General features: G+C 40.9%; 1 protein-coding gene across 4 annotated transcripts in view; it reads left to right on the forward strand.

Annotated features, from left to right (window-relative positions):
- The first annotated feature begins 354 nt into the window (after nt 1-354).
- The window catches only part of PELI1 (pellino E3 ubiquitin protein ligase 1), a 44,701-nt gene continuing 21,425 nt past the window's right edge, over nt 355-23,630 (forward strand). The window contains exons 1-2 of one of the 4 annotated variants that reach the window (XM_054063190.1): nt 374-506; nt 14,781-14,946. In XM_054063190.1, coding sequence (XP_053919165.1) covers nt 14,892-14,946 — 55 coding nt within the window. In that variant the 5' untranslated portion in view covers nt 374-506; nt 14,781-14,891. Of the gene's footprint in view, nt 507-10,429; nt 10,534-14,780; nt 14,947-23,630 lie in introns of those variants that run through there. The other 3 variants (XM_054063188.1, XM_054063189.1, XM_054063191.1) reach the window with 3 other exon arrangements.

Here is a 23,630-nt window from a genome sequence, read left to right on the forward strand (position 1 = left end):
TCTGTATACATGTGTATACATGTGCACACCCCCGTATAAGTGTGTATGCACACGTGTATGCGCACACGTGTATGCGCGCACACATTGCTCTATATATGTGGACCCCGTGTGTATTTGTGTACACACGTGTGCATTTATGCGCACATCTCTTTATATGCGTTCACACCCTCACGTGTACAAGCGCACACACATGTGTACGCACAAGCACACGCACGCGCCCCCGTGTATCCATGCGCGTCCCCCCATCCCCCAGTGCCCGCGCGCGCGCGCGCGCGCCCCAGGCGGTACGCGCACCGCCGTGTCTCCCTCCGCGCGCAGCCGGCACTACAAGCCCCGGCGTTCCGCGGGGCGGTACCCGCGTGCGCGCGAGCGCGCGGAGGGGCGGGGCAAGGCCGCGTCCCTCGCGCTGTTGGCTTCCGCCGCCGCCGCGGGTTCGCAGAGCGCCGTGGAGCCGCGAGGAGCCCGAGTCACCCCAGCGCTTGGCGCGGCGGAGCCCTCCGACCGGGGTCAGTAGCGCCGCGCGGCTGCCGGCCCTCGCCGTGCCAAACAATTCTCTGAATTCTCTCTCCTTTGCAGTTTTTTCGTGGGGGTTGGGGAGTGTGTTGGGGTTTTCTTCTTTTTTTTGTCCTTTTCCTCTTTTCCCTCCTTCTTTCTTCTCCCCTTCCTTTTTCTTTCCTCCTTTCTTTCCCCCTTCTTTCTCTCTTCCTTCCCCTTCTTTCTTTCTGTCCACTTCTTTCTTTTTTTTGTCCCCCTTTCTTTTTTGTCCCCCTTTCTTCTTTCTTCCTTCTTCATCGCCCCTTTCTTCTTCTTTTACCCCCTCCTATTTTCTTTCTTCCTTCCCCCTCCTTTCTTCTTTCTTCCTTCCCCCTCCTTTCTTCTTTCTTCCTTCCCCCTCCTTTCTTCTTTCTTCCTTCCCCCTCCTTTCTTCTTTCTTCCTTCCCCCTCCTTTCTTCTTTCTTCCTTCCCCCTCCTTTCTTCTTTCTTCCTTCCCCCTCCTTTTTTCTTTCTTCCTTCCCCCTCCTTTCTTCCTTTCCCTTTCTTTCTTCCTTTACCCCCTCCTTTCTTCTTTCTTCCTTTGCCCCCTCCTTTCTTCTTTCTTCCTTTGCCCCCTCCTTTCTTCTTTCTTCCTTTGCCCCCTCCTTTCTTCTTTCTTCCTTTGCCCCCTCCTTTCTTCTTTCTTCCTTTGCTCCCTCCTTTCTTCTTTCTTCCTTTGCTCCCTCCTTTCTTCTTTCTTCCTTTGCTCCCTCCTTTCTTCTTTCTTCCTTTTCTCCCTCCTTTCTTCTTTCTTCCTTCCTTCCCCCCCCCTTTCTGCTTTCTTGTTCTTCCCCCCCTTTCTGCTTTCTTGTTCTTCCCCCCCTTTCTGCTTTCTTGTTCTTCCCCCCCTTTCTGCTTTCTTGTTCTTCCCCCCCTTTCTGCTTTCTTGTTCTTCCCCCCCTTTCTGCTTTCTTGTTCTTCCCCCCCGTTTCTGCTTTCTTGTTCTTCCCCCCCTTTCTGCTTTCTTGTTCTTCCCCCCCTTTCTGCTTTCTTGTTCTTCCCCCCCTTTCTGCTTTCTTGTTCTTCCCCCCCTTTCTGCTTTCTTGTTCTTCCCCCCCTTTCTGCTTTCTTGTTCTTCCCCCCCTTTCTGCTTTCTTGTTCTTCCCCCCTTTCTGCTTTCTTGTTCTTCCCCCCTTTCTGCTTTCTACCCCTTTTTCTTTCTTTTTTTGTTCGCCCTCCGTTTCTTTTTTTTTTTCTGTTCGCCCCCCCTTCCCCCTTCTTTTTTTTATCTTCGCCCCGCCATCATTCCTTTTGGGTTTTTTTACCCCCTTCTCTTTATTCCCCTTCCACCCCCAGAGCTGGCCGAGCCGCGTTCTGGTGCTCGATGTGACGGGGAAGCTCTTTGTCATGGAGCGGCTGCCGAGCCGCCCACCCTCGGGAGAAATAGCGCTTTCAAACAAAAATAAACCCCACCTCGTTCAGTATGTGGACTCCGAGGTCTTGTAGAATTCGGGAAGTGGGGTTTTTGACCGTGGTTGTGTTAAATGTTTTTCTTTTCGAGGAGGAAAGCGTCCCCCTGAAGTGCAGGCTCCGTTTATCGCAGCCCCGTGAACCGGAGCGTTCAATAGAAAAGGCGGGGGAAAACAAAACAAAGGGGGATTTTGTTTTGCTGTGTTAACCTCCAAAATCTTTGTGGGAGAGCTTGCTTCTTTTTGTTTTATCTAGCTATTCCAAATTTGATGATGTTTTACTCTGGAAGAATCCAGATAGCTAGTAAATAAGTTATGTCTTTTTAATTTTAAGCTTCTCGAAGGAACTGCAAGGTTTCTCAGCCGTGGCTCTTTGTGAGCAGCCTGCCATCCATAGTGCAACTTGCGTGATTTTCTCTTGTCACTAATTTTTTTTTTTTTACGTAGTTAAATAATGCGGTTTCAGGAAGAGCTAATAGTAGGGGGGCATTTCTGCCTGTAGCAGCCATGGAGGAGATTTCTAAAACGTAGAGGAGTAGCTGTTGTGTTTTCAGCTGAATAATATTTGCTTCTTAAAGGGGATATTTTAAAGCAATTATTATGATGTTGTACTGAAAGCTTTGTTTTCCCCTTTGTTTTCAACTACCGCCTACAAAACCTGCAGCCCTTTCACTGCTGCAAAATGCAGCTTCTAGAATACATGCAAGCAAAAAGAGGTCTAGCTATAACACTGTATTTCTGGCCTTTCCTTTTAAAGGCCACCCGTTTGCTTTTGCTGGGACTCCTCTGCCGCGAAAACACACTGCTTGGCGAGTAAAATTACAAAGCATTTCATCTAGACAGAGCTGGTGGTACTACATCCAAAGGACAATGTAGTTTTATTTTTTTCTGTTTTGAATGCATGTGGCAGGGGTGGGAGAGCTGGGGAGAAAAGGCTGTTTCCAGTTTCTGTTCAGCAGTTTTTCAGGTTTTGGTTTGTGATGTTTCTTCTTTTTACTAAGAAGCAGCTAGATGACCTGTTGATGATACATATTCCATTGCTTTTTATGCCAAAAGGTACCAGTAGGTTAGTAGACATGAAAGCTTCGTCTGAATAGGCTACTCAGATTTTTGCTTCCTAGTGTTGTGCAGTCTGTGTGGCTTTGTAATGTTTTAGGCCAACAGTTCTGGAGCGAGTAATGTCATGCCAAAGTTCAGACGTCTTCAGTCCCTCTCTCCTCTCCCCGGCCACGTTCCTTCCGAGAAAAAGCCTAGTTTGTAGAAAATTGAGCAGTCCTAGTCAGAAAATTAGATTCTTTTACTGCCGTGTAAGATGTGTCCTATCTCCTTTTGAAGTCATAGGAATGGCCAGGCAAGAAGCTGTAGGAATGAGTTTTGGTTGTATATAGGCACCTACTGGGTACCTTAAACTTAAACGGTTCCTTTTTCAAATGAATTAAACTTGTAGGGCCACCTATGCTGTGCTGAGGGTACCTTAAACTTATACGATTCCTTTTTCAAATGGATTAGACTTGTAGGGCCACCTATGCTGTGCTGAGAGTAGTCCTGTGAAGTGTGCCTAACGAATGTTTCTGTTCTTACCAAACACCAAAATGTATTTCTCAATGCAGCAGGTCTACCATGCTAGTGCTCATCTGGGAAATTAAAATGTTGAGTTACTACCAGTATTTAAGTTAAAGCAGAACTTAGATATTAGTACAGTCTGTCTGCTACCATTTTATATTTATCAATACTGTTTTCTGTTAGGAAACTAGGCATGGCCAAGCAGGATCCTATTATTTTAGGTTTTATAGCCAGAGACTGTGTGTTTGTAGATGCAAAACAGCATCATCTGCTTGCAGCCAGTGTATTTAAAACTTTTATTCATTTGGAAGGAACTAATTACAAGTATATTTTGGTATAAAATGTGTTCTTAGACAGGGATTCTGGAATACAGGAAAGCAGAAGACCCCAAGCTGTTTGTAGATGCCAATCTGTGTCCTGAGCTAAAAAAGGAAGAATGAGGGTGTTTTCATAGAAATCAGTCACCTTTAAGTGCATACTTTTAAGCAAAATTAGGCAGTTGGTTAAGAATTCCTGCAGGATGCCAATAATCAGAGGCACAGTGACCAGCTAGCAACAAGTACACCTTGCTGAATAGATCATAAAAGTCTTGACTGTATGTGGCATCAAGAGGAAAAAGTCCAGTTCTTTCGCTTCACAGCCGTTCATTCCTTAATCTCCAGATTCTAAGTGTGCTGACAAACTGTCAAAGGAAGTGACAGCAAAGAGATGGTTAGTGTAGGAAGTAGGTCGAGCACTGGTAAATACTGCTGAGTTTCAGTGGAAAATAGTGAGCGTGTTTCCATCTGATATGGTTTCTGTTTCCTTTCAGTCTACTGGTTAACAGGATGCACCAGTAAATGTCATACTCCTACTGTAGTCCCCAGGTTCTACCAATGTTAATATTGCATGCTCAGTCAGGCCCACTTAGTCTTCCTGGCTGGAAAGATTCTTCAGGAAGAAGGCAAAATAGCAATTTTAGTTCTGATCGGATGAGGTGCAAATTGTGTCAGCTGAATGAAGCTAAAGTGGCTCTGTGTCTCCCAGGAGGCCATGATCAGGATTAGATTTCTGTGGGATGGATTTCCCTCTCCCTGTGCTGCTGCCAGTTTTCTAGTGGGGGGCTGGAGGAGAGGCTGGAACAATGAGGTAGCATCATAGCAATTAATAGCCACAAATGATTGTAGCTGTTTCTTTTATAAAATGTTTAAATTAATGTATTCAAAAACCTGCTTTTCAGGTTAAAAAAGAAGACAGTTCTTTGCCATGCTAGAAATCATCCTTAAACTACAAAAAGAAGCAAACTCCACTCTGTTGCTGCTTTTTTTCTAAAGCATTAAAAAATATTGGAAATAACTTGATTTATGGGAACATTATGTTCTTTTCCAAGTATCTCATATTTATATTGATTTGAAAAAGAGATTTTGCTTCAAGTAGGAAGAGGTGCTTTGATGCTTGGCATGAGTGAGTGCACAGGTTATTGGCTATCTAGGTGAGCCCTACGCAAGGGACTCCTTTGTGTTGACTTGTCATGTGATTGGGAGGACCAGCTGTTGCAAGCTGCTCAAAACGACCTTTCTGGAATAACCCTGTAGTCATGAATGGATGTAAAAGAGTTGACTGTCAAGTACAGGCTATGCAGGAAAAAGCCTATTTTGTCTGCTGGCACCCTGTGCTGAAGGTACATGGTCATCAACAGTGGTCTTGTTCCAGCAGTGTCTCCTGGCTAGCATGCTATGTCTAAATACTTTGAAGGTGGTGTTTCTGGACAGGGGCTGAAGTCAAACTAATTAGCAGCTTGTTTGACTTGGGGTGAACACAGCGCCTGGGTAGAAGCATTCGGTTAAAGATTGATAGTATCCTCTAGGCTCTGCCATGCTATGTTCAGCTCATGAATAGGTAATAAAAGTTAATCTGCTGACCTTGTTTCTTAATCCATCCTGCTGAATTCGGTCATAGTGACTTGACTGCCACTCAGTATGTATTTATTTAAACGCTGAATTTTGGACTCAAATCTCATGTACTCAAGAACGGAGTGGACTGAACCTTGCTGTGCAGTTCTAGTTTTAGGATTGGGATGATCCTAGAATTTTGCTGTTCTAGTTGAGGTTATGTGGCAGTTGTCAGGGTAGGAGTGGTCAAAAGCTCTTCTTCTGGCCTCGTAATTATGTTCCTATTGGGAAGAGGATTCATCCAATTCACACACACATTGCCGTACTTTCTATATTTGCCAATAGAGCGTGTTGTAGAAAACTTTTGGATGTGTCATGCTGGCATAAAACACTCTTGATCTCCCTTGGTGTTGGCTATACAGCTATGTCAACCAGATGTTTTTCTGTGCCGACCCTATTTGTAGCAGACTACTTGCATAAATGTGTTTTTAGAAGGGAGAAAAGTGTTCATTTTGGGATAAGCTTTTTTAATGTTACAGAGATATCTGGGCTGGAAAGGTGCTGGTCTGGCTATATTTGGGTGGGCATGAGTCTGTTAGGAGCAGTAAGTGCACCATCTAATTGACAAAAGCTATTTCCAGTCCCAGATGTAGTCAAGCTTTTGCTGATGGGGTGCTTTTGTCAGTCTGTTAGTTTACATATTTGGTATTCAGGGAGCTAAGTATGGCAGTTTTGGTAAAAAAGCTTTTGTCAATGAATGCTGCATTTCCCTTTGGGTCTATAACATTTGCTACAGTGGCTGAGGCTCTGCATTGTAGACATAGTGTAGCACAGAAATGGACTGCAAGGATGGTAGGGAAAAGATGAAGTTAAATAGACTTAAACCAGAAATGATCTACAGAATATTTTCGTTATTATTACGGGATCATAGAATGACCTGAATTGGAAGGGACCCACAAGGATCATCAAGCTGTTGATAATACTTATTGCTACTAGAGAATGCTGTTTTGTGACTTGATTGAAGTTTTGAGCAAGTGGGATGTATCAGAAGATATTTTGTATTTGCTTGCAAGATAGGGATTGGGGCAGGTTGGTCAAGTAAGATTCTTCAGGGGCCAGTTTATTGGAGCTAGGACTTGAGGAGAAGATGAGGAAAAAAAAACCCAAATAACCCCCCCAAACCAGAAAAACAAAACCAAAACACTACCCTTTACCTAGCCGAAATTGTCTTTATATAGGCCACCATCAATGCATTTTTGCTTCTCTTGGCAGCTGAGCAGTCTGCCTGGGTTAGCTGCTTGCCTTTCAAGCAATGTTTCTGCAACTATATGACCCTTTGGGTTTCATTGCAAACACTTAACTATACTCTCTCCTGAGCAGGGGTACCAGTTTTCCTTACTTCATGGGCAAGGTGGGGGACATAGATCAAATTTGAGGGGACCGATTTGTTTCCTGTTAAGAAAAATTAACAATGTTGTTGGCATTGTTGGACTCAAGGCCTGCAGTAGTTCCTGGAGGCATAGCGAGAGCAAACTTAGTGTGATCTGATTTGAGCATCTCGCCCTGACCTGCAGTGCTGCTGCTTAATTGTCTGACAGAGTAGTGAGCAACTGGGAAGCAGCAGCTATTGAGACAGTTTATCCCTCCCTTCTGCCGCTTGACCTCTAGGATGGTAACCTCTTACCCTGGGTCAACAGCACGGAGTGTCTTAATTGTTCTTTGGGTCAGGGCAGCCAGATTGGCATCTCTGCATTAGATCTACCTTGAAATGCTTCCGTACAGCTGGTTGGTTTTGCCTTGGAAGTCATCAGTGGTGGCTGGGGTGGCACACAAAGAACCTAAGTGGAACCAAGTTAAATAAGTGGCAAGATCACGCTTATGGTTGCATGCATTTGTAGTTCCTTTTCTTATGTTAAGAGCATCCCTCTCTGACATTTACAGATCTGCCTCAAAGTGCCTGTTTTCCCTGCCCTCAGTTCCTTCTGTTTTTAATGATTGAGCAATATTTAACAAAAACTACTTGATTTTAAAATTGTACAAATTTAGGTACTTCATCTGTGTTTTCTTTGACCTAAGAAATTATTAGTGTTAAATGATAAAAGTTGTCTATGAAGAACTCCTGCTAAGAGATCTTAAGGCTCCTCTTAAGTGTTAATATGTATACTGAGATCTTTTTCTAATGCTACCTGGATATCCTTTCCACTTATCTGAAGCAGTTGTAGTTCAGTGCAATATTTTTACAAAAAAAAATATTGCCTTAATCTTGGTTTTACACAAGGTTCACCTGGGAAAATAAGTAATAGTTCTTTTGTTGTATCATGTAGCTGAACTCTTTGTTTGGTATGAGGTTAAGGGAAAAAAATCCAAAATGTATCGCACATGGAGGCTTACTATAAAGTAATTCACTTCCTTTTAAAGAACTTGTTGCTCGTTTTCCTTCTTTAATGCACCTCTTGGGATAAGCTGCTAATTCTAAAAGTATGTCAGTTTGGCCATTTCCCACTAATAAATTTTTTTTCTTTGTTTGGCTTTGGTTTTCGTTTACCCTGAGCCACTTTAAATACTTTCACTGTATTGAGAGTAAATTAAATGCTCAACATGGAAGAAAATAAATGCACATAGGTATTAGAGTTTCTACATTTAGATCGTTGCTGTATTTCAAGGCTAGCAGAAGATAACTTTGTGCTTCTGTTCTACAGTGAAGGAGTGTACAGGGGCCTCAACCCTTAGCTGTGGTCTCAGCTATCTGCTTCCTCTTGGATCTAGCTTCTTTCTGCTGGGCAAGCACTCTGTTTTCTGTAAAGAAAATGTAACATGCTACTAATGCTGTCAAAATCTTCTAAAAGACACTGGGAGAGTTCCTTGGGTGCAGGAAACCAGAGCTGCCACCTATTCCTATGTGGGAAAACTGAGTTACGGACTGTTTAGTCAGTGCTGCCGCTTCCATAGTCAAACCTTGATGGTAATTTGGTTTCAGGTTTAGGAATGCCACTTCAAGAACGCCACAAAAAGGTGTATGATGCCCACAAGTGATGTGAGTGCATTGGCTGCCCACGCATGGCTTCCTGGGGGATGTTTTTCCATTAGATACGACATAGTATAGTCTGTCTTCTGTGCATGAATGGCAAGTGGCCTGGTCTTGGCTCTTGGACACAGCCTAGCCTTGGATGGCCAACACCAGTGAGTCTGGTAAACTTGACAGGAAGGGAAATATTGCTTGCTCTGGACTTGTTAAAGATTTGATATGGTCAAGTGACTTCATGCTTTTGCCTTCTTTTTCTGCTGTAAAAGAAGAAATAAAAGCAAGATGCAAAGATCTGTTTTCACACAGAAAATGTTTCCAGCTTGTTCTCGCATTGTTATAGGTTCTGTTTAATTGACATTGTAATGCTAAATATTTTTAACATTAGTAGTGAAGATCAGAAGTTGAATAGTTAGAGAGGAGAAGAAAATAAACTGTAAATCAAGCCCTGGTGGTAACATGTAACTTAAACATCTGCTGTTTGTGTGTGTTAGCGGGTATTTGTTTAATGTACCTTCAGCAAAGGGCTGGGAGAGATCCGGCTCAAATTCCCTGAAACTTAAGGGTGTAATTAGTAAAAACTGCTGCTCAACAGGGAAAAGATTTAAATGTTTTTCTCTGATTTTCAGATAGAACAAAAAGGTCCAAAAGTAGGCTCTTGAGTGTTTTATTTGTTTTTTCTTGTGTGATAATGTTAGGCAAATTCAGGATGAATTTGCTTAACTTTAGATGAGGACTGCTTTTCTTGTCAAGTCTGCTGTTCTTGCATTTCTGAGAGTTAAACCATTATAGATACATATTTGTCTATAAAACCCATATAAAAAATATATTACCATGTACTTCATACACTAGGATTAGCAGATGAATTATATTGTAATGCATATTAATCTGAAGACTGATGTGCTTCAATGACTTTCACAGCCAGGTCATCTCCTCTTGATTCCTGTGGTAGGTGGATCCATTGCACCGGATCATTGTTGTTTTGTGAAATCAGTCCAACAGAGCTTTCCCTTTTGGTGCAGTTTGAACTGTTGCCTGTTGGTTAATATTTCAGTAAGCTGTTCAAACCATTCAAGGTGGTTGCAGAGGGCTGGAGCATACAGTGGTGAAGGTAGAAGCTGTGTGTTTTATTCTTTGGGTTTTTTTTTTTTGTTTATTTGTTTTTAAAGATGTGATGCGCTAGTCTGGGGCAGTCAGCCACCTGCTGAAATTGAGGAACTCAACTTGATCTTGCAAACAGATAAATGCATGAAAAGTGCTTTTTAAATTTTTCTTTTTTTTTTTTTTTTTTCTTACATGTGTGGGTATTTTTACAGTCAGTACTGTGGCCAGTGTATTAGCTTTGTCTGAGGCTTTTTGAGCAGCAGATGTGAACCTAGGTTGGAGAAGAGAAGACTCTGAGAAGACCTTATTGCAGCCTTTTGATACTAAAAGGGAGCTTATCAGAAAGATGGGGGAAAACTTTTTAGGACAGGGGATAATCTTTTTAAACTAAAAGAAGAGATATTAGGAAGAATTTTTTTTCTCTGAGGGTGTTGAAATGCTGGTACGAGCTGCCCAGAGAGGTGGTAGGCACCCTGTCCTGGGAAACATCCAAGGTCAGGTCAGATGGAACTCTGAGCAACCTGATTGAGTTGAAGATGTCCTTACTTACTGCAGAGGGTTGGACTAGATGACCTGTAAAGGTTCCTTTCAACCCAAAATATTCTGTGATTCTTTAGAGTAGGTCCTATTACCTGTCATTGCTGGCTGAGAGAGGCCAGGATGCTGTGGTAGAATGTGGGGACTTAGAAACCACGTAGGACTTGCATATGGCAACTGCTTTTTCAGTCTTAATGCCAATATATACACATTATTTAATTTTTCTCTCATTTAAATAAGTGTTCATATTGTGCTGTTCTGTCTGGTACACGTAGTTTGCAAAGTTAAACTGTCCTCTAGAGGGAAAGCATTACAAGCATTTTTCTTGCAATCTTTCACTGACTGTGACTTTGGGGAGGGGCTTAAGTCAGTAGTGCCTTAACACGGGCAGAGATAGGAGCCTGGTGCAAAAGAAGAGGGAAGAGTTAACCTTTACCTTAAACTCAGGAGAGACCTGGCCCATGGAAAAGTGAAGAGCTTATTTATCATGCCAGTAAGTATGTCTAGAAAGTATCTGATATCTTTCTGTCTCTTAAGAGTTCAGGGTAGCCAGTATCATAGGACTGCTGCTGTTACTTTATTAAAGAGGAGTAACAGTCAGATTTATCTGGCCCTGTTGTTATGTTTTCCAAAACCTTGGTCATGAAGAACTGGCTGTTCTAAAGATCCAGGTAGTGCTTGGCTTACATGTAGAGTGAGATGGCATGAGAAGGTTCTTGCTCCTTGCCTTGCTCTGTGCAGCAGATATCAAGTGTTGCACTGCTTTTTTCCTCTCCAATTGCTTTCTGACTTCCCAAGGCAGATCTGGGGCTGCAGTACTTCTGTGCCAGCACCTTGTACTGGCCTTAAAGGTAGAAGGGGTATGTTCCCTCCTGAGTCCCTGGGATGTGATGAAGGATGTGTAGGCTCTGCTGCATATAATTGCAGAGAACCTAACAAAATTGGAGTTGTGTGACAGTCTCCTGTCCAGCTAGGAGCTCAGCGTATGGGAGGTGGTGACAGGAGAGAAACTTGTGTGCTGGGATGATGGATGCAGTCTTGGAAGCCCCAGATAGGTGTTAGGCTTGTCTCTCTTTTTATCTTCCTTTTAATAAAGGTAAGGAACTCGCAGGTGTCTTGATGCTTTATTTGCTGATGTTTGCAGGCTGCTACAGACTCATGAATATATAGTTAGTAATCGAATCTTGTTTGGCTCTGAAGCATATAAATTACTGAAATACCAACAAATATGAAGGTGGATTAGAAAAATAGTGGAGTGTGAGTTCCCCGAATTCATGCTTCCTGTGTCTGTCTTCTGCTTCCGCTGTGTCGTATGTTTAGAACTATGTGTAGGTGTGACCAAAGACCAGGTACAGAACTTGTCTGAAACACAGGCATATGATGCTAAGGAGGAAAGCCCAGTGATCTGGAGTATGGGGAGGTATAACATCTGTTCATAACCTTTGTCACAAGTGGAACAGATTATAAAATGACAAATACTGATTCTTTGCCAATTGGCTCATGCTCAATTCAGTATTGCACAAAGCATGCCAATTAGATTTAATACAAATGTTCCCTCGGAAAGATCACCGTGATTTAATTTTTTTCATATGCATAAGTAGAGATGGTCTGAGGCTCTCTGTTTGTTCTTTAAAGACTAAGTGCTATATTTCTAGCTCTTGGCAGGCATTGTCCACAAGTACTTCATGTTCCATTGGGCTTATGCCAGATTTCATGTACTGTGTGTACTAAAAGCATCAAAACCAGACTGACTTTAATTTTAGGTTTTACAGCTACCATTATTGATTTTTCTTAGAGCTGTTTCATCCAATCTGCTATCATTTTAATTTCTTTTCCCTGCAGGAATTTGGGGAAGGATCTTGACAGTCTTTATTTGTGTGGCTAGGGACTGTTTATGTGAGTGAGAGCTGTACATCAGCCATCTCTGCAGTGGCCAAATGCTCCATTTATAGAAGGTAAACCAGCACACAGAATTATTTGTGAACTGTCTTCAACTGGTATGCTGTGACTAACGATAGCGTTATAAACAAAGTCCACCAACTGTTTTTCAAGAAACTTGAATTTGATAAAAATCTAACACAGGAAAAGACTGTTACAATCAGCTAAACATAGCAAAAATTGTGAACTTTCATTTTGTAGAGCTTGTATGCTCTTTGAATAGAAATCTGCCTGTGAGGCCTTGGACTCTGAAGAGACAAAAAGCGGAAGAGGTAGGAGAAAGAAGCACAGTGCAAGTAGGAGTTACTGTGGATAGACAAAGAGAGGAAGGAAATAACCAGGGGAGAGAATATAGTGCAAAACAGGCAGCCAACATGGGCTGGATTTGTAGCATTTGTTACTTTACAGTCGTCAGGTCTGCTGATCCCTGCCTGACAGCTGTGTCTGTTGGCCTCATATTTTGGCTGTTCATCTTTTATTTTCAACCCTCAGGGCCAAGTAGCTGTGCACAAGCATGGCTTCTGGCCAGGTGGCTCATAGCCCTCAGAGTGGAGCAGGATTCCCTTCTATTGTGCTTGTGGGGAAGATCACAGCACTTGATGCAGCCTGGGTTTTCCCCTTCTGCCTCTTTTACTCCTTCTGCTGTGTCTCTTTTTATTAAATTATAATCTGTTTTGGTTTCTGCTTTGCAACTTTACCTTCTGCTATAGTAAAGTTGTTCAGCTTTTCAAAGATATGCATCTAACTGGGGAAAAGAGGTGTCTCTTGGTACAGGGAGACTTAAAAGTCCCCAGGAGTTCTGTACACTCCGTTATAGTCGTCATTGTAGCTGAAGTACCTGTGAATTCCTGGTTAGTCTTCATTGTAAGCTTAACCGTGGCACTCAGTTAGGCTTAACTCTTATGTGGAAGGATTGAGTGTGGTTTTAAGGCAGTTTTGAGTCCTCAGCCGTAGTTTACTCCATCTTAAGGATGGTGATTAGCCTTCAGAAGCATTACATAAGCTTTGACAGACTTCAGGTACAGTCCCACAGTTTTCAGAGACTGTCTGTCCTCCACCTGTGTTCTCATTCCAATTCAGGATACACTCTGGAGTTACTGCTTGGTAAAGGTCTAACAGAACTAGAAGATGCTTTCCCAGCATGCAGCCAAATAACCAGTTGGGAAGAATTATTGGTAAGAGTTTTTGCAAGTGCAGCCTAAGATGTATTAATGTTAGTATACCCCAGGTTTTGTTGTAGTACTTGGTAGTGCTTGGTTAGGGAAGTAACTTGCATTAATGTTAACAGACAAACTGCCTCAGTTTTGCTTCCCAAAAGTGTTTTGGTAATTTTTATCTTGGTGGTGCTCCTCATAAGAAGAATTGGTGCTACATCATGCATAGAACTGAATAGACTGATGGTGCTTGTCATTGTTTTGTCTCTCAAGTTGTCCCAAGTCCTAGACCCCCAAGCATAGCAGAAATTGCAATAGAAAAATTGTCTGATGGAGAAATATACAGGAAATGAGTAAGCCTGATGAAGACAGAATGAAAGGTTGTCCCAACTATGCTTTTGTAACTGAGACAGAATCTCAAACTTTTAGTTTATTGCTGTTGCTGTGCCTGTTTGCAAGCTTAATTTTCCAACATACTTCATATAAGCTTAGTATTAACTCGGTATGCATGCTAATGAGATTATTGCTGTACGAAGCTGTGTTTTGCTGATGAATGTACCTTTTGTTACCTAGAAGAACAAAATAAGTTGAATAGAAGAACAAGTATGAAGAAAACAAAATTAGCTCTAAAATTAAGAATAGGAGTAGTTATATTCCCCTTTTTTGTCAAGATTAAACATGACTTTAAAGTACTGCTCAGGAACACATTCTGTTTACTGTCATCTCACTATTAATTAGTCCATGTATTTAACAATACATAACTTTGGGGTTTTTTCTGGAAATAGACACGAAGTCCAATATATGGAAGGTTGTCCCAGCTCTCTGCTGCAGGGCAGCAGGCAGACTGCTGCTTTTGCTGGCAGTGGTATTTTATACTGCCTTAACATTGTTTAACCACAGAATATGCTCCTGCTATATGCTAGTGGTAACAACTAAGTGTAGGCGTTCCTGCACATCATGAGACTAGGTGATAAATAAATAGTTCTGCGATGCAGTTCTGTCTTTGCATGCAAGCTGAAGCCTCTGCACTAGTGGCCAGGTTTGTCAGTGGATAGAAGAAGTTATTTTGGGAGGGAACTCTGGGCATTATCTGGTCCAGCTCCACCTCCTCCTCAAAGTAGTTTCAAGTGAAAGACACTTCTTTCATCTCTCTATTTTGCATGGTCTTGAGCAGCATATAGCCAGCGTGTCTGCTGACAATACTTGTCTAATGCTGACTTCTAGCTGTCAATCTTCTTATGTCTGAGATCTACATTTACAGTATAATTCCAGAAGATGTTCTTAAGTTTCAATAAATTTTGAGCTGAAACTCAGCTGAAGTTTTGTTGCTGAAACTGAATGACTGACTGGTAATTGAATTCCTTGAATAATTTTGAACAACTGAGGTTGCTCTGCAACCTTGGACAGGTATATGCTGCATTCAAAGACGTGTTGTTTAGTTTTTTCTCAACATGCATCTATTCCAGTAGGCACTGAGCCAACATTGATAAAGCTGTACGAAATTATTCTTTACAGTGGCTGTGAGCAACAGGTAGACTTCCCACCTGTGCCTCTCCCAGCTGACGGTTCTCAATTGGTGATGCTAGTCATTTGGTGCTGATGTGGATGGGGCTTAACCATGTGGTCTCGCTTTCGCTTTCTCTCGCAGTGTTGAAAAATGTTGTCCTGTCTGCACTAGCAGCTAACTGATCTGAAACCATTGTTGACAGCCACCATCATCAACAGGTTATTTTCCCCTCTGCGAGTGTGGCATTTGATTATGTATCGTAAATCCAAGTGGAAGTGCGGTTACAATCTTGCGGTGCTTGGACACGGTGAGTTTACATCTACACAGTTCCTATAAGAATAAACTTTTCTCCCTACACCTGAACTTCTCTATACGAAAAATTTTAAGAGAATTTGATAACTACTTCTAGAATTCCCTCAAAATAACATGTTTTGTTTACCTTTTTTTAGATTTTGATTGGAATTGGTTGCAGGACGTACAAATGTAGAACAATACAAACTATTAGTATTGTCTTGTTGTTACTGTCCATAGTAATGGTATTTGTTCTCTAGCCATTGTCATTTTTAAAAGTAAGTGGAGAGAGAGTGCTTTAAGTTGTTCATTCAACAGCATCTCTCTACAGCAACTACCCCCAGCTTTTATAAAGCTGCAGATAGTGATATTAGAGGCATGACTGCTAAGCTGTACCATACTGTAGTTTCACATGCCCGGAAGGTAAGCTTCTACTGAAGGTTGTTTCCAGAGGCTCTGAATTTATATAATTTTCACTGCCTCATGAAAGCAATGCCTTCTCCCTCTCATCTCTCTGGCCTGTGCGTGCACGTAGACCACCTCCCCAGATCCAATTGGTGCAGCCTTGTGCCCTCTTTTCTGCATACTGGTTGACTGGAGTTTGTCTGTCAGTTGACTTTTCTCACTAACCCAAGAGAAACTAACTTAATAACAGGTGTTTTCTAAGAGGTTCAGAGAGCTGTGTCTTATGTTCTGTCATTAGACTGACTGTATACCCTTCTGATGTGGTAGGCTTCAAATTCTTATGTTGCTTTCCATAGCTTTGTCTGTGAATGTGTCTGTGGCTTGTTCTTTTTCCTTAGCTCTCTGATTTGAGGACAACAGCTACTGCCTCCTCTCACCATTACTTGCACCAAAATAATAATGTGGCATTGTGAGAACATCAACTTTTTCTTGCTTGGGCCAGTTTTCACACCAAGTTAATGCTATTGGAATTGAGAGTACAGCCTCAAGTACAATGGATGTGATTAATAGTGGGAAGACTTCTGGCATATAACTTGTAAAAATAAAACTGTAAACGTTTTCAGTCTCAGGGGATGAGAGCAAATAGGCATGAGATGCTAATTCTAATAATGATTTTTCATGATCAAAGATTTGAGTACTTAAGTGGCTGCTGTTTTCATTTAAAATGCCAAAGTCCTAAAAGTGGTTATGAGCAGTCAGTATTCATGGTTAACAGCCTGAAACTTTTTAAATATAGAAAACTCCACTTAGTTATTTATTTCAGATGAGTTTGCTTACTTGAATTCGTGCTGCATATTTGTTTTAGTTTCTGATCAGCTGTATATTCCACTTCAAAAGAAGTTTCTGTCAAATGGAATATGGTGTGTCAGAGAAGACTTGCCATGTTCAAGTACTTGTGTATCAGCCAAAGTACTTGCAACAAACTCTTAGCAAGAGTCGTTCCTTAAGAGTTGTGGAGTACAGTTGAAGCTGGTGGCTTGAGAAGCTGGAAGGTAACTGGTATTTGAGTGCTCACTCTCTCCAGACAAACAGTACACAATTAGATATTATAACTGACATTGAGCATTGTCTCTGACGGCAGTGTAATTATTCTGATGCTTATCCAAAATCAGAGTGGTGTATTAAATTACACGTCCAGCCCAGGTCTGCTCTAGCACAGTCTTGTTTAGGTAGGCTGATAGTGATCTTGCTTATGCTAGTTAATTCATTTGGCTTTGATGCATTTGAATCCTTACTTGCACCTACGTATTTGGGCTCAGGTATCAGGTTTGGCGAGGTGACCTGGTAGATGAACAAGCAGAATTTGGAATTCAGTTTCTTTTCTGTGCTAAGTATGCTTTTACTTTTTTTTTTTTTCCCTGTACAGTACGCCAAGAAACAAAGTCCTGTTGCTCAGTACAATTGGTCATCTGTTAAACAGATGAGGTATAAACCTCAGTTTCATTTTTTTGCGAAACATTGTGAAGGCTTAGTATTATAATAAAAAGAGAAAGAGAACTCAGTCTGTTGCTATGTTATTGTGCCAGGAAATAATCCTTCCTCTTTGACCAGTTCTTTAGCTGTTCCAGCCATGGTATGATGTAGTTTTATTTTTTTAACAATGGCTTTATTTAGATTATCCTTCTAACTAATGGTTTTGGCATACTTTAAAAAGATACTTAAGGAAGAGGATCTCATGGCAGTATTTCAGTCTGGGCTTAGCTTGTAGGCTGCAAGTATTTTTATTTTTTTTTCTAATTTAATTAGAGATTCTTTATTTGTGCTACACTAAAAAACATCTCTGGAGCACGTTGTGTTTTCAAGCAGTTATCCAAAAGACTGAAGTTTTGTCAAAGGATGTAGTCTTGTGTATGCTGGAGCTGTTTCAGATTATTCTGTGCGTTTCTGGTCAGAAAGAGGTTCCACATTGCTTCCAATTCACAAAAAAAGCTTTTCTTATGATCTTTGATTTCACTTGGCTGCCATTTCATTGGGAGTTTCATTTGTAATATTTCAGTGCCCCTTTGTGTTAGGTCTTTGCTTAACTCCTGTACTCTGGACCTTTGCTTTTGTAGGTAAAGACAAGTCTTGATGTTTCAATGTATATAACTACAGTGGTATTGGTTTTGAGGGTGGGGATTGTAGCCTTTCTTTTTATCTAATTTTTACGTTAAGGAATAAGCACCATACTATAACTTTGGGAAGCACAAATATTTAAATCTGTTAATTAAAAAGTGGTAAGTAACATGTGAGGGTGTTGGGACAGAGCTCGTATTTACTATGTTTATAACTTACTCCTTTTGCTGAGTGGGGGAGGGTGACCTGAAAAGACGGTTCTAGGTATAAAAAGAAGCCCAGTAATTCCTAAACTCGTACCGTTTAATGTCAGGCTCAGTCCTGTTCTTAAAAGAAGGACCTAGAACAAGTAAAACAGTTACTTCCACAGTTGGAGTTTCACAAGTCCCGGTCCAGCAAAGACAAACATGCTTAGTTTTTAATACCAGATTCAGTAAAAAATAGCTCACTGTGGCAAAACTAGGAACGTGCAGTTACTCCCAGAAGTGGTGCTTTGCTCCACAGACACCAAGCTCTGACTCGCAGATCTTGTCAGACGAGCTTCAGGACTGAAGCTTGTGTAAACAGTTGTGCTCCTGCACTTTGGCTATGGTGTTTCCATCTTTCTCTCAAGTAATTTTTTTGGTTTTAAAATCTTATTTCTAGTACAAGATATGATACCTTAACTTTGTTACATTTTAAATATGATTAAAATTACTTAGCTGCGTATCTAACGCTACTGGTACAAGTTCTTTCCCATCATGTTATTAAACTGTACTTTTAAAATAAATTGGTTTTAAGCTGCAGACTTATTTTAGAAGATAAGTTTGTGGGGGGGTTGTTTTTAATTTTCTGCAATTAAAATGAAATGTCTCCCTTCTGACAAGGGAAAAAAGCCTCAGTCAGCTTGGAAGTGGTTACTTAAAAATGCTTCACCTCAGAAACAAAATGATTGGAGCTGATACACTCCTCATTAAGTTGGTTTGGTAACATTCTGTGGTGTTGACAGCATTTCGGAGTTGTTTGGTGTTGCTGACCTCTCATTGTGTTGTCCTAGGAGTCATTTTTACAAACAAGGAATATGTATTTTAAAAGAAATACTAGAGGAGGATGAGATTGTGATAGTGCTGTATTTATTTCTGTAGTTCAGTGTTTATCGGGGGGACACGTAATTCACGCTTTTATCAGTGAAATGCTAAAAGTACAGAATGACTTCAGAGTTTTAAAAGAATTCAAGTACAGCAATGGCTGCAAAGCCAAAGAAAGTCTTTTCTTTCCTTTATGATTAGAGAGTATATGTGGCTTCTACAGCTAATGCTGAAGTCGCTGAAGTCAGTCTGAATATTCTTGAATTTCATTTTTAATTCTAAATATAATATCCGCTGCTGAGTTGCGTTGAGGTGATAGATGCTGCTAAGGCAGCAACTTCTGTATTGTTTCAGCTGATTATCCCGACAAACTGGTAGCCTTTCTCCTGTTCCCCTGACACTCCATAAACACCTTCTGGTTGTTTAGTGTCAAATTGGCTACACTGAATTTGCCTTTTTGGTTATTCTTTAGTTTATTTAGTATGCCTATTGTGTAGCTAGTTACTTGAGTGGACTTCTTTAAATGTTTTCTTTACTTTTGAATTTGCATTGGTCCAGGAGCTTGAATGTGGTCAGACATCTCTGCTGAGTCTGGGTAGTAACTTCTTGTGCCAGCTTAGTTGCTTCTGACTGTTGGTACCCTCTGCGGCAATACGGTGTTCTTATGCTCCACAGATGGATAGCATGAGACATCCTTGAGCAGAAGGATAACTAATGACATGCCGCAAAGTGAGTGTGTGCAGGACTTCTTCAGACCTTTATGGATGCATATGAACAAAGCACCACTGTGCTCAGTATAAGCAGCTGTTTGTAGATTGAAGAAATGTTCATAAACAGTATCAGTCCTGAGAGAGCCAGCCTATCGCTAAAAACTTCTGAGGATTACTTCTGAATAGCCAGATTTCTTAGAATGAATCGGTCTGCACTGAATGGCTGACTAAAAAAGGGCAAGTGAAACAGATCCTCCATGTTAGATAACTGCTGTACTAGAAAAGCAGGACTTAAGGTTTCTGCAGGATGCAGAGGTGCATTTGAAGATACCCAAACAGCCATCTGTTGGTAGGCTGGATGGGTATTTGGAGTGCACACCATGGGTTGCAGTGGTGGCTTCTCTCCAACCTCTTTCTCAAGATTCCGAAGGGAAGAAGTCTGTTATATTATCCAGTCACTTTGCTTAGTGAATAAGTGCATGCTGTAAATGATGTGAAATTGATTTTAAAACTGTGTGAAGTACTACTGTGTTCTGAGTTGTGTGGTACTGTATAAAAATTACTTAGTTGTGGTGCAGTCAAAACTGACTTCTGGTGACACTGTGCTCATTTCAGTGTATTTGCTCAACAATGTTTCCTATATCCTGAATGGAAAATGTTTTCCTTGAGAGAAAATGAGTAATTCTTTACTGCTTAGAGCATACCTCTCAATGCATACAGGTACAAAGTGCAAAGCCAAGGTGATTGCTAGAAGCGAGTTTACAACCATTAAAATACTTTTGCATTTGTCTTTGCATGTCAGAGAAATGCCTGAAATGGGAGAGATGCGTAGATTTTTCTTTCATGCATGTCATAATTCACATGTAGCGCAATCAGCAACTGTTCGACTACACTTGATTTTGAGGCTTCTTCAGGTAACTTTGAAATATGAGCTGCTATCTACAGAGAACCAGAGTCCTAGGCAGGATACAGCTTTAAGGATGTGTGTTTTCAGAAGAAATTTCCAAGCTATTTTGCTTGAGAACATTATGCGGGAAGTAAGTAAGCTTGCATTGGATGGTAAGAAATACTCTGAACTTTTGTCCCCAAACCTCAATTTTAAGAGTCTCATCAATTTCTTTGAGAAATCTTGAAGATTTGCTTTCAGAGAGAATTCTATTGAGTTTGGATCAAGGAAGAACTTTTTTTTTTTGTCTTCAGGAGCACTATCCTCACTGGTAGAATTAATGAGTCAAATTGCTGTCTTGCTAATGTATTTTCATTAGGATTAGTTACATGGCTTAACATAATTGAAAATGTAAGGCCAGTCAATCAGTGAAACTGCCAGCAGAACATTTTAACACTGCCTAGCAATGGCTGTGCACTTTGACTACTGCTGGAAGAATGCTCTGCCACAGTGACCACCAGTATCGCCATACTCATTTATTTAAAATTACTTTTGTCTCCATGTGCTAGGGCTTTGTCTGATTTTTCTTTCCTGAGTTGACATACTGAGAGGACAAAAAGCAATGCAGATTACGGAGGGCATTGTTATTACAAAAACCAAACATGGCAGTATCTTGGTACAAAAATACCTTTTGGCATTTTTCAAAAACTTATGACCCACACACTTGAAAATATTTTTCTGCCAGAGTTGTTCTGGTTGCAACGGAAGACTATGCTAACTTAAAGTTGCCATATTCAGCTAGATACCCTCTCTTATTTGAAGGTAACATTTGTCTGTATACATAGCAAATTGAAAACTTGAAACTAGTGATGCCTTAAACTTCCAGCTGTAAGTCAAATGTCAATCATAACAATTTCCTTAGGTCCTAATTTAAAGTGGACCATATGGTCAACCAAAGTCCCTTGGGTGGTCCCTGTGGAGGTAGGACAGCTTCACCTCCATGAGTGGGGTATTCTATCTTTGGCTTTTGGGGTGAGACTATATTTGGCACAATAATGCCAGGTATCTTTCTTATGAGACAAGAGTCAGGAGTATGTACCATCTCTCTCCTTGTATCTGTAAACAAGAAAGTGGATTCCTATCTCAAACAAGGAGTAATATTTAGGGATGGCATCTGCAGCACTGAATTCTTACTACTCTGGGAATGAACTTTTTGTTGTTAGGTGTTAATGCCTCCATAGAGGTAAAGTGCAACTGCCTGTTTATTTTTATAAGCAGCAAACCTCTTATCCAAATTGGATTAGAAGTGTAGGAAGTACAGTATTGCTTCTCTCTAGATGTGCTAAATCATGCATTACCCTTGGGACTGTAAAGGAAAGAAAAGTATGTAATGGAATAGCATAGATTTTTTTTTTCCTCTGAGCAGTAGCAAACTGGGAACAGGTAGGTGATCTAACGTGAGGAGGTGGAAGAGATATTTGAACTTTGTCCTGTTTGAGTTGCTGGCTGTAGGAGGCGATTATCATGGAAACAAATGTACTAAAAGTTAGTTTTGTGTTTATGTAGAAATACAGTTTGTATTAGCATAAAAGCTGGTTCACCTTACTCATTTAAGAGGTGGCTTTTAATGTATCTGGAGATGTTTCAGTATACCTCTATTACAAATCTGTTGCACGTGTAAATTAATCAATTCTTGTTTGCCTAGGTTGTTACCTACAGTAACCTTTTTTTCTGTACCTAAGCTTATACAACACTATTTAAAATGTTTCTAAAAAGACATGCTTCAATGTCAGAAATACAGGAAACTGAGGTGCTGCCAAAGCAGCTGTCAAATGTATGGGGCTGTAATGTATCTTACCAGGCCACTACAAAAACCTGATGCTTGGCGTCCAGAGAGTAGGCAGACCTCTGATGGCTATCCAGATGTATGTAGGTCATACGCCTTTATGTGAAATACTGGAGGTGATGTGTTTAGAAAGGGCCAGGTTTTGCACCTTATGAAGACTGTCCAGAGTTTGGAGTTAGGAGAAGGAATATAGTAAAATAGTACAGTTATTAGCAGTGGCTTACAGAGTATTTAGGTGTAAACCTGCATAGGGACATGCACACATGAATGTAGACTGTCTTCACATTTCATGTGCGGAGGTTATCTGGCACTATTTTTACTGGAATTGCAAATCTATTTTTACTGGAATTGCAAATCTATTTTTACTGGTATTGCAAATGGGCTACAGTCAAGATGGTGCGTGTCAAGAGTGTAATAACAGCATAGCAAGGCATTTAGGATAAAGCAGAGAGAAACTCTATTGGGTAAACCTCACAACTTTTCAGAGTGAAGAGGTCCTTGCCTTATTTTAAGATATCCATTTGTGAGAGGTAGGAGTTGAATAAAAATGGCACTAAATAGTTTTTAAACTTTATCCCTCTAAGATAATTTTTTTCCTGGAGTGGGAGTTTTTCCTGGAATGTGGGAATGTGGATTTTTTTTTTTTTTGCTATCTATTTGAAATGGTTTCATCACTGAAAGTGAGGCAAAGCTGTGTTAATATTTCTAATGACTGTCTGCTTGAACTTTCTCAGTAGTAGTCCGCGGTCAAAGGATCTAGCTTTGTGGGAATGAAAACTTTCAGGTAATGCAGGTTCAGCTGGTTCTTCTAGAAGGTACCTTAAGTTTTGCAAGCAGAAGAACAATGTCTTGGAAATTAATTCAAGTTGGGCCTCCCTTTCTTAATGTAGGGGAAACCATAATAATGCAGCTCAGTGAATCCAAGTTTTGTTGTTCAAAGAACAGAACTAAAAAGTTCTTTAGGGTAGTGCTTGTGCATAGCCTAGGTTAATTGCACTTGCAGATAGGGTATTTAGTTTGCAGAGTTTTCAAGATCCAGAAATGTTCGTGGAGAACTGGGGGGGGGGGGGGGGGGGGGGGGGACACAAACAAACAAACAAAAAACACTGTAAAATATCACAATGGCTCTTTCCAGGTGCCTGGGAGACCTCAAGTTTACTGGCTTGGAAAGAAGCCTGGAATCCTGCTGCTTCAGGCTGTTCTTGATCAGCCAGGTGAAGGATAGTCTTTAGAGCACCCCTGTTCCCAAATGCCTTACTTGGACAGTGATTGCTGTGAATGGAGTTCTGTAGTGCTGAACTGCTTACTGGGATTCATTTCTCCTGAGAAGCTTGCTGTAAAACACAGGGTAAGCTGTGTTTAATCAGCCCAAAACACAGGGTATGCTGTGTTTAATCAGCCCAAACAATCTTTGGTGTGGCTGCAGCAAGCTCTCCACAGTAATATTTAACTGTTGTTTTATTTTAAGTAAATGTTGAATCGAACAGTCATAGCAAGTCTGAATTTCCAAGTTGAAGCTCTCGCCTGCCTGAAAGACTGCCTATCATCTGCAGTTCTTCAGCATTCAGTACAACTTTCGTATTTCCTGAGGGAACACACGTCTTGAGATGCCATTTCATACTTAAAGCTTCTAGTCTCTTGTAGTAATAGCTCAAGATCTGGGAAGCGAAC

This window comes from Cuculus canorus, chromosome 3 (genome assembly GCF_017976375.1).
Source record: "Cuculus canorus isolate bCucCan1 chromosome 3, bCucCan1.pri, whole genome shotgun sequence".
NCBI lineage: Eukaryota > Metazoa > Chordata > Aves > Cuculiformes > Cuculidae > Cuculus > Cuculus canorus.